The sequence below is a fragment of the Lycorma delicatula genome, chromosome 5 (assembly GCF_047948215.1).
Source record: "Lycorma delicatula isolate Av1 chromosome 5, ASM4794821v1, whole genome shotgun sequence".
Taxonomy (NCBI): domain Eukaryota; kingdom Metazoa; phylum Arthropoda; class Insecta; order Hemiptera; family Fulgoridae; genus Lycorma; species Lycorma delicatula.
The window spans coordinates 109,132,508-109,144,513 of record NC_134459.1 but is presented as its reverse complement, the minus strand read 5'-3'; the positions used below and the strand labels follow the sequence as shown (position 1 = coordinate 109,144,513).

The following is a 12,006-nucleotide window of genomic DNA, read 5'->3' as shown; positions in this document are numbered from 1 at the left end:
TACTCGTACGAGACAGTAAAAAGGTAAAAAATTATTGTTAGAGATTATTAAATCCATTTTGAAGTTATTTAAAATAAAGAATCATTGTTCATTATTAAGTTATACTTCTGAATATAAAATAAAAATGGGAACTTGTTTCTAGTATGTGTTTATCAAAATTAATCACTTTGATTGTGGAAATGTTAATACAATTATTATCACAGAAACTGTTAGTAGTGTTTGTTTGAACCACTGTTCCCTTGCTTTTTCCTAATAATCTGCTAAAGCAGTAGTTTATATGTTATTACTAATTTTTTTTAAAATTGTTTATAACAATATATTTGCCATTTGTTCATTTATTCTTTTAGTTACACAAATTTAAAAAAAAAAAAAAATGAAATCACACCGCAAGCTGTTGTCTTCAGGTTAATTTCATGTTAAAAATTTACTTAAGAGTTTTTTATTAATCTATTATAAATAAAATTTTACAAGAAAATACATATATCAAAAACGAAAAGGTTTTTTAATAATTTCCAAGCAACATTTGGTTGATGCATTTAATTGATGATAAATGGGTGTTAAAATCTATTTATTTAAAAACAAAATGTTATTTCTGTATTAAATAGAATAAGGATAAAGTAACCGAACTTTGATGATCGGTAATTACCACAATAGAAATTGAATACTTATATTTTCACTCAGATTCTCTCTTACAGAAACAGCTAAAGAAATCAGTAAGATTTTCTCATTCTCTCCCTTGCAATCTAGTAGTTGTAAGATTTACTTTACTTTGACAAATGTTAACGGTCAGTGAGACTTACCAAAGCTTAATCGATAGAAAAAATTACACAATCCTAAACCAGTTTCCTAACAATTAAACAGTGATATTATTGAAAAGTAATCATTATTTTATAGTGCGGCGCTTCTGTGTTTTAGCGTTTTTTTCACGAAGTCGCGCCAAATGCCGATAGAACACAGGATTCGGGCTGATACATTTTCAGCTGAAATAAGAGTAATTATAGTAGTAATTATGAGCAACTCTGTAAACAGTTAATCTCATCTATATTCATATCTTATAAAAATATTAATAAAAATGTATTATTAGTATCCCTTCACAAATAACTCTTGGATCCTTTAATGAAAATGCATTGAAAACGCTTTCATTCTTATAATTCAACGCTTTAAATCCAAATTTGAATGCAATCACCTAGAATAAAATTAAACGCAATTTTCTCATTTATTGTAAATAAGTTTAAATTTTGCTTCTCATGTAATTAGTTCTACAACCTTCCAATGTCTTAATAATTGTATACACTATTTTCAAATTCTTCAATCTTCCAGTGTTTTTTTTTTTAGGAAAAACAAAGTTTTATGTTTATGAAAAATACGTTTCATTTTTAAAAACATAAATTTCATTAGAAGATACTTATTTTTAAAATCTTCAGGTCGGCCACCCTTTACATCTGCACTGTAGCTGGCTGATCATTCGAATATTTGTGGGTTTTTTTTGTGTAGTTTTCATATTATTGGGAGACTGTTTAAAAAGAAAGTGGAATTTTACTTATAAAATGGATTTCCATTGAATTTCTATCGATGGAAATCATTTTGGGGTGTCAGAATTGTAACATGGTTCCGAAGTTGTAAACTAGGACGTAGAAATAAAATTCAGATGATAAACTAATTGTATTTTAGTGAATACAGAATAGTATTGTTTCCCTGTGTGTCCTTGTCATTGTTAGAAACCGAAATAGTTCGAATATTTTTAAACAAAAGGAAACTCCCGAGTCGGTATTTTATTAACTCAGCGCTACGAGTACTTCGCTACATATTTTATATTATTAAATTTTTCATACGAAGAAACCGATATTTCATTCCATTCGAAATCTTATAGTTTTGATGCAATATGAGATCATCTGATTTAAAATACGTAGTATTATGTAATTTCTGCTAATAAATAATAAACATTTCATCTATATTTTTTAGAATCATATTTACATTTTTTTTCTTTAATCTTTTTTATCTAATGAATTTATCATATGTGTGTGTTTTTTAACCTTTGCAAAATATAATTTACTTATATAATGCTTGTTCTTGTATTGACAATTTTTTTAAAAATTAATAACATTATTGTGTGAACGCATAATTGTAACAAATACTAACATCATAAAATAAGTGCCTGTATAAAAAAACAAAATACTAACATAACATTTCCTTTCTAACAGGTGCGGAAAGGACTTCTATCATTGTAAAGCAAGAAATCATCGAAGGATCTGAAACTCATCATTGCTTCTTAATATTACTAACGAAAAAGCCATCGGTTAAATTAAAAATTATTTCTTTAACAAAATTAAAACAGTTAGCGATTAGTTTGGTGTTTTTAAATATATTAATGTTTACATGCGACTAAATCAGTGTGATTATTTAATATAATTTTTTAATGCATTTATTTTTTGGTGATTTTCCTGTAAATGCTTTTCAAAATTAATTTCTTTTAGTTTCATAAAATTAATTTTTTTCTAAACGTTTTATAAATTTAAATGTATTTTTATAATTAAACCTTTTTATCTTTCATCGATTTTTATATTGTCGTAATGTAGAAAAGAAAATCGGGTTGTTTTGTGATATTTCTTTTATGAATAAGTGTTTTTATTATTATACGGATATAGTTGTAAAAAGATAGTGAAAATATGTGGTGCTAGGGTAGGGTAGTAGTATAACTGGGGTATGTGAGGCGGGATGTGTGTAAGAACGACATGTGCCTGTCGGATCGAGGCAAGATAGAGGAGGCCGTGGAGGAGGCGGGGGCCGAGGATGCCATGTGCGGCGTCCAGGTCGGCCACCCTTCATTGCGGCGTTCAAGACATCGGCCAAGAAGTCTCTACAGACGTCTCTTCAGTTTTGTGAAGCAAGCCTGGACAGGCGTAAAGTTTGCACTAGGTCTGATTTTATAAATTAATTAATCTTTGTGTTTTGCTTTTGTTTTATATTAGGGCGCATCTGCACTAGAGATAATTAATCGAATTTCAAATAGTAATCGCTTAATGTTTATCATTTGCACAAGACAGATTGAAAAGTTATATTATTAGTTATTAAAATATACTAGATACATGGAAATGTATGCGTGCATTGATTTTATTTAGCGGTATTTTACTTTGTCATGCGCGGAATTACTTACCCTGACGTCAGACCCGACTGATGATAAGTTGTCATTCAGTTTTTCAGAACATAGAATTGTTTTAAGAAACTTTAACCTGTATAGGTCACAACGTGTGTAGATCGAAAAAACAAATGCATTATCAGAAAAACTGGAATGCAGTATTTTTTTTTCTTCTATCATTTTATTATTCGTGTGCAGATGTTACCTAATATTACTCATTAGAAGTCTTTGCTAAGTTAATATACTGATTTATTTGATAACTTCGTAAAATTAAATGACGTAAGATAACAAATTGGATCGTTCAAAAATTTATAAATTTGAAATTGCTAAATAGTTATAATCAAACTATCAATTTATTCTTTAGCTTGAGACAATTTTTTAATAGTAGGAGCTTCTTTTCAAATAAGTTGTTATTTTCCTAGTTATAATTTATTTTATTTCCTATTATTTATACTTTTATCCTTAGACGTTATTTTTCTATTTTTGATACAGTACATAAATGTTACTGCATACGATGACATAAGACTATTAATAATTGTGGTGCGTGACTGACATTAACTGATCGAAAACCATAACTATCGAATTAATTTTAAAATGAAGTTCCGGCCCAGAAAAAAATGAATGTGATCTGTTAGGCCAATCAAACTTCCTGTTCTTTTTAAAAAATGACACCCCCCACCCACCAACGAACCAATTAAAAGTGGTATGGGTTGATTTTTGTGGCTTGACGGCTTGACAGTATTGTTAATGGCATTTTTTAAGAAAGCTGCTGTAGTTGATAAGTAGAGAGTCTTTCTAGGTTTCTAATAAATGTTATTTCTTTAACAAAATTAATACAGTTAGTGATTAGTTTGGTGTTTTTAAATATATTAATGCTTACATGCGACTAAATCAGTGTAATTATTTAATATAATTTTGTAATGCATTTATTTTTTGGTGATTTTCCTATAAATGCTTTTCAAAATTAATTTCTTAGATATAAAAATAAACTTTCTTTATTCTCCCGAATAAACATAATTACTGAATTGTTAGCTGTTTATTGAAATTTTACTACGATTACTGTATTTTATCCTTCAAGTTAATGATTTTATTTGAAAGATACATTCTAGATTTAATTTCTGTTGTGATAAAATTAATGTGAATAAAATAATAAACCGTGTTAAGTTATAGTAATAAACTCTTGTTGTTTTGAGCTAAATTAAATTTGGATTGGAAGACAAGATTACGTTCTAAAAAACCATTTACAAAATTTCTTTTATTTAAAATCTAAATCAAGATGGCTATTTCGACTGTTACATAACCATTATCAGTTGATACCGCCGAAAAATAATGAATAAAACTACATATAAATAAAATAACAGCATTAATAATAAGCAAATAAATTGAAAAAAAGTTGACAATAAAGTTTTTGTACGTTTCTGGCAATGGTTATTTATTCTTAAACAGTGAAAAAATTATGATAGGGAAAAAAGTGTAAAAAATTTTTAAAAAAAGTTAATATTTTTGTACTTTTTTCTAATTCCCACTTACAAAATCACCTCTCGTTTCACTAACGAAGAAAAATAAAAAAATCTTTTGATTTTTCTACGTTTTTTTATGTTAAAGTGAAGAAACTAAAAAAAAAAAAATACTGTATATCTTTTGGTCTACCCGGAGCCATCATCAGGAATTCTTCCGGATAGGCCGAAAGATCTTGACTACATATCAACGTGCTGGTAAGGTAGATTTCAGTATTGTTATTCATTTAGCATATCAGCGGTACCATGTTTGAAAAATTAAATTTAAGATAGTTACTTTAAGATAATTACTTTTTGATTTTTGGAAAGAAGGAAGAATTCGGGGCCAATTTTTTTTTTTAATTGTATGTTAGGCATGTAGAACTGTCAGCACGTAAGTTAGCACAAAAACTACTAATATTCAGCAGAAATTTGGCACGGTACTAGGCCGACTGTGAACATCGTCAGTTTAATGTAGATAATATTTATAACCAAAAATATATACGATTTTTATTTAATAAAAACTACTCGTAGTTTAGCATCCCAATTAATATTATTACTTTAAAGTACTTTAAATAATTATTTTTTCTTGTCACTTTATTGCTGTAGCTCGCAAATTCCGAAGTCGCTGTCGTCGGTAGATACTAAAGAGCTCGTGTCTGATTCTGAGTTGACAGCACAAAATTGTCGATGTGCACATCATAAAATGTTCATCTTCAATGTATTTTTTTCAACGTTAACAACATGCTCGCAATATTATTTTAAAACAAAACTAGTAATTTTCAAAAATTTAACCGTTTTTGATTAGTACATTGTCTCTATTCTTATCTATACTATTAGACTCTTCTTTGGGTAGCATAAATTTTTACCGAATCGGTTTAATAACACATCTCTACGTAAGTTCTCAGAAAAATTATAGAAGCTGATCGACATAAACTCAGAACCTTCCAATATAATAAGCTGTTTCTAATTATGGATACGTGAAATTTTGTAAGTGTTATGTTATTATTTAGTTTCTTTTATTATTTGGTTCCCTTTTAATTTGCGTATAGTACTTATTAAAAAAAAAAAAAACAAAAAAGTTAAAATTACTTTCTAAGAACAGAAAATATTTAAAAATGATTGATTTTCACGCTAAATGTTACATACATTTCTATATTAATTAATAATAATTTCCAATTATCATTAACATTATTGTAAAAAAGATTTTTTACGTTTGCTTGCGTTCTTTTTTTTTTACAATTTGTTATTAATATTTTAAATCGATTTCTGTAGATTTTTAGTAACCCAAGTACCAAAGTTTTTACCGGAGGCTAAGCAGGAAAAAGAAAGAAAGTACCAAAGTTTATCGGGTTTTTTGTGAAAAAGAATGATGTAAATTTATGTAAATGTAGGCTTTATCTCTTATTCATTTTAACGAATACGGAAAGGTAATATTAAATTCAAAGCAGGTTGTCAAAATAATAAGATTGATCCTTTAATCTCTCAAATTTTGTACAAAACCAGCTTTAATTTTTATTGTTCTGCCTTACGTTGCTTAAAATTTTATTATTTTTTTAATTTATCAAAATTTTATTGGTCCTGCATAAAACACAATTTATTAATTACATAATTCTTAAAATAAAAAAGTAGATCTTACTGATTTTCTTATATTATAATGAAAAAATAACTGTTAAAAAAGTTAGAATTCTGGTTCAAATCAATTTTAAATTTATATTTATTTTTAACTGGATTTGATAGCCAATTCATTATAATTTGATTTTTGTAAGCAGTTAATGACTGCTTTGAGAATGATCTACCCAATTTAATGCGCCTAGTTAAAAGTTTAAAATAGAATAGCATAATGTAAACAGTATAAATATTATTTCGTAGTGTACGTCTGATTATTTACTGGATGTGACCGTCTGTATGTGTGCGTGTGTGTGATATATATTTAAAAGGATTAGGAAGTTAGGCTTTTAGTTTAGTAGTTTGGGTCCTGCGCAATAATCATGTAGGAGGAACAGAGTATCGGGATTGGCTCAGAAACAAAGTCGTCCCCTACGAAACCAAACAAGTGCCAAACCAACACAATAACTTAAACAGATTAAAACAATTTTTCCATAGATTCAACATGTTAACAAAAATCCCAACCAAAGCAGTATTTCAAGCTTCCGTGTAGCCAGCTGACTTCCATCCAACCTTTAATTCTTAAAAAGCTCAGGATATTTTTACCTAGGATTGTGCAATGCTTTATTAACTATTCTTCATCAAACAGATCAAATACATGCTGCAACAAATTACTTTTCCTCCATATTAAAGAACCACTTGAAAAGGGTAAAACATAATATAAATTAAAAGCGTTCACTTTCGCTAGAATTATTGAGCAAGTATATTTATCCAGGCAAATTTTCTGACTCCCATTGGAAGGTAAGATAATTCCTTGCAGTCTGAATAGTAAATTATTATGCTTTTTTAACGGAACAACATAAGTGTGAAGTATGCATTTTTTTTAAATTTATTTTTACTCGTAAAAGTCGTAATAGGTATTCGTTTTAATTTGTGTAATTTTCTTTTTCTCCATCATTCTTCTTTATCATCCTCGATATCTTTATCCTTCTATTTCTTTTGTTGACCCAGTGGTAGACTTAAATTTTTGCTTTAATGTGTAATTAAAAGATAAAGAACTGTAAGTATTTTATATATCAAATTTTTATTCATACATACGCACGCAGACATATATATATATATATATATATACACTAAACAAATTTATTTTTCATCCATTAAATGTTTCAGCTAAAATTTAACTGAAACAGACGTTAAAATATTATGTTTTTCTATTATATTTATACAATGTTATTTATTTTTAAACTTGACATTAATGTAATTGCCGGTCACATGCAGTCATCGTCAGCGTTGAATAAATAAATAACCTGAGAGTTGACAAGAAGTAAAAACTTTATAATAAATGGTCATTTTTCTAACCGTACTTTATACAAATTTTAAACCAATAACAGTGTAAATTGTTTTTGTGACAGAAATAAGTTAGCGATTTATTTTGTAACTTGTATTTATTTATGTTTGACGTTAAAAAAATAAATTCAAAGTATTTATTTAAAAATTTTAAAAATAAATTCTTAAATTTAATTAAAATTTTAAAGAGATTTTACATTAATTTTAATTTTTAGAAAAACTATTATTCATTTTGGTAAATTGATTAATTTATTCATATGTTTGTTACGTTTTTACAGATTCAGAATTAGAAGATTTAGAGACACCGCCAAGATATCGACCAGATAGTCTAAAATCACTTTGTAGAGCAACTAGGTTTTCAGAAGCTGAAATAAAACGGATTTACCGTGGCTTTAAAGCTGAATGTCCTACGGGTGTTGTCCGTGAGGAGACATTCAAAGGAATTTACGCACAATTTTTTCCTCAAGGAGGTAAGTTTAGAGTAAATTTTTAATTATAATCCATTTTTATAAATGAGTTTATTTTCTTTAATAGCATAAAGAAAATTGGAACTGGAGCGAATATAAATGGAAATAGAACCATAATTATTTTCATCCATTTTAACTTACCAGATAAAATTTTTATTTAAATTTTAATTATTATTACGGCATAACTACACTTTATAGAAAGAAAAAAAAATAGCCCCATAAAATTACAGCTAACAAATTCCAGTTTTACCAATAGAAAGAAAAGCAGGCAATTTTTTTTTAAATGTTATAGACATAAAATAAGTTTTAATAAAATGTAAAACCAACTTCAAGAAGTGAACTAAAAAGTAAACACACCAAGAGAGTCATCAATAATTAAAAAGACAAACGGCAACAGCGGAAAAATTATTTAGTAAAATAAACTGAAACTATCTGAAGTTCAGGTTGGCACCCCTGACATATAAAATATCAGCTATTCAAAAATAATTTCCATTATTATAACCTATTTTGTTTATTTCAAAATGTCGGGTTGATTTGAGACATGTACCATGGAAGAATAGAGTGCTGTAATAATATTTTTGTTTTCTGAGGGTGCAAAACCTTCTAAAATTCACTCGCGGATATTAGTTCAGTATGGTAAAAAGTGTATTAACCGTGCAAATCCTTATAAGTGCACTAAGCAGTTTAAATCAGGCAGAAAAAGACACACGGATTTTCTGCGTAGCAAGAGATCGGTGGAAGTTCCGGTTAACGCTTTTCAAAATTTCATTTATGTTCTTGTTTGCAACAACAGGATTTATTAGGACAAATTTCAGCAATTTCCAAAATTTGTATGCATAAAAATATAGGAAATTGCTGAAATTTGTAATGCAAGTCGCATCGGTGACATCCTGTCTGAGGCAAGAACAAGGCTGAGAGATGCCTTTTTCCGCGGTTCTGAAGATGACCTCGTAAGGGCTAGATACGGAGGGGTGGCGTGAGAACAAAACTGCTACATAGAGGGTATCTTCCCCTACGGGGTCAGGATGTAGCCATATTCTTCTTTTGCAAATACGGGTAGTGAAATCCATTACCAGAAGCAGATAAGTTTGAAAAAGGTCATTTTTAAGCTTTTGGAAAACTATTAACGATCTATTCGAGGTGATTAGTTGATAATTTTATTAGAATAATTTTTTATAAGAAGCTCTTAAAATGTTTATCAATCGCAATTGTAAGTTAATTTGTAGAAATTACACCAATTTAGTCGATGAACATAGAAAGAAGACTTATTCATCTATTTTAAAATAATGTCTTTATTGTTAATTTATTTCTAAAAATGTTTGTATGATATTATTTTTAATTCAGGTATTACTTAGTGACCTGTTAAATAAAGAAGTAATGAATTATTAAAATTTACCGATTTTATGTTTATCTTTAATTATATTAATTTTTGTCTTCTTTTTTTTGAGTTTCTTAATATATTTATTACGATTAACTAAATCAAAGCTACTAAATTTGATTTCAATATAAACCCTAAATTATTTTCAAAATAATAGATTAACAGATCCTGAAAAAAAATGGTAGCTATTCATTCTGTGTTATGACTTACGAAACGAGAGACATTATTCGTCTCATTTCATAAATAAAATTTTAAATAAATTTATTCTTATTGATATGAAATTCTAGAAACGTGAAATACGGTGTCCGTGCTTACCAACAAAGAAATTTTGTATAAACGAATTTTTTGCAAACTCCATTTATAAGAAATAAAAAAGGTAGCATATTCTAAAGATTTCAACCTGTTGAAATCTTAAAATTTCTATTGGAATATATGTTACATCTATTAGATTTCCTGCCGGACCTTTTTCCTTTTTTTGGGTTAAATTATACAAATGGTTGGTTTTTTCATAAAAATGTTTCTGGTATATTTTTATTTTCATATATTATTTGGAAGGACTAAAGAATAGTATTGTGAAGAAACGAAAGATAAGAAAGGATTGTATTGCATGAAAGAATTGGTTATGTCCTTAGCTGCAGTGACCTAGTTTAGATCTAATCCTACCCACGAATTTTTTTCTTTTTCCGTTTACGATTTTTACTTTCCGGATTTTCTTCTTTTTATTTCTTCTTATAAATATACAAACAGCTTTAAATTTCCTTAACTGTATTTCTACAAAATACTTTACTAAATAGATTTTAGTCACTTATTCCTCCTTATTTCTTCTATTCATTTAAATAATGTTTTAAACTCTTTATTCTTTTATTTTTTTATTCATGATTCTATTTTAAGATTATTTCTAAAATAGAAAAATACTATTTTTTTTTTTCATTTTACTTTTATTAGGATTATGTGTTTATCAAATATTGTGATTCATAACAAAGAATTTAATAAATTTAATTTAAAATAGATATTTATTTGTTTGAGGAAGGCACACAATGACCTAAACAAAAATCTTAATATTAGTTAGATTTCTACTATTTATAAATTCTACTTCTACGTAAATTAAACTTATTAGTGCATTTTTCTACTTTAGAAAGAACATTATAAAATATGGATAAAGTTTGAAGTTATAAAAAGCACTTCTTTTATGAAAAAACGAATATTTATTTTGTCAAAGATGCAATTAGGATTGAATTAAATCTTACCTTTTTTTAAAATATGAAGGAATTATAAAATAAATAATTGAGAACTCACAATAGTTTCTCCCCCATCGTACAATCTCTTCGCTTAAAAATAAAATTCTTTTGACGCTAAGAGATTGGAATGGAATAAAACCGAACGGAAGTGTACATTAAACCGGTCAATAAACTTATAATCGGTTAACACTATTACACAAATCGTAAGTAAATAGATCACATACAATCATAAATAGATACGGTTCCATCGAAGCTCCTTAAAAATTACATACTAATATTCATATACATAACATTTTATGTAAGTACACACATGAAGATGAAAGAACAAAGAACAGTCCCGTCGGTAACTCAATAGAAAACCAAAACAATCATGACAATTCATAAACAAGAGAAACGATGAAACACTCAGAAAAAATAAAATAAGCAACTAAAATTAATAATGAAAGAATAGATTGTCAAAAAAAAAAAAATACAAACAAAATAATAGATTCATTATTTAATTTTTAAATTTTAATCTTACACAGAAAAGATGCCTGTTAACACTGGAAAAGTTATAATATATTCTACTAAGATACCGATGATGGTTGTGTTGAAATGATGAAAAATGTCTGGGCTTAAAAGGATTTGAGCTCCGTACGAAACGACTTTGAAGCAACCGTCCCGTTACCCCGTTACGTCAACTGATATAAATGCTGATTTAGTTCATTTAAAGCAGAGATATCAGTAAACATTCTTAGATTAATTAAGAGAGACACTCATTTTCAAAATCTCATTAAAGTTGTCTCTATTTTTTCTGAAATAAATTTTAGACCAAGTTACATATCACTGATCTAAATTGTTATTACAATTGAAATTGATAACCACTGCAGTAGATAATCCAATATAAAAAAGGCTTTCGTTTATCAAATTATAAATTACTTCAAATGCCAACTTACAGTTTTCTGTGAAACCGTAGTGAACTTTCCTGGAAGATACATATGATATTTGTAAAGTATATTTTTTCATTTACAAAAAAACGTCAGACTAAAACCTTCATTATCGTAAATCATAATTGTAAAAATATTTTTGCCGATTTTTGTGGTTGAGTGGTAGATTCTCGCCCTTTCATCCGGAGGTCTCGGGTTATGTCAGGCATGACATTTTTCATACGTTACAAGATTTCCATTTTGTTTCCACATGGCACATAATTCGACCTTATGTTGAGAATTAATCATAAAAAAAAAATGTTTATAAAAGGTCAGAAAGTTTCGTTAGATCCTATTAATCCACTTCCTTATTTTTCAACTTTCTTTTTTATACACTACATTTATTTAATTATAAAAACAGTTGTACATTA

At 27.6% G+C, this 12,006-nt stretch overlaps 1 protein-coding gene across 5 annotated transcripts in view; it reads left to right on the top strand.

Annotated features, from left to right (window-relative positions):
- Positions 1-12,006, top strand: part of LOC142325295 (A-type potassium channel modulatory protein KCNIP1-like) — a 698,781-nt gene that overhangs the window by 535,584 nt on the left and 151,191 nt on the right. For 4 of the 5 annotated variants that reach the window (XM_075366851.1, XM_075366849.1, XM_075366850.1 and 1 more), the window contains exons 2-3: positions 2,202-2,916; positions 7,866-8,057. In XM_075366851.1, coding sequence (XP_075222966.1) covers positions 2,733-2,916; positions 7,866-8,057 — 376 coding nt within the window. In that variant the 5' untranslated portion in view covers positions 2,202-2,732. The remainder of the gene's footprint in view (positions 1-2,201; positions 2,917-7,865; positions 8,058-12,006) is intronic. The other variant, XM_075366854.1, reaches the window with a different exon arrangement.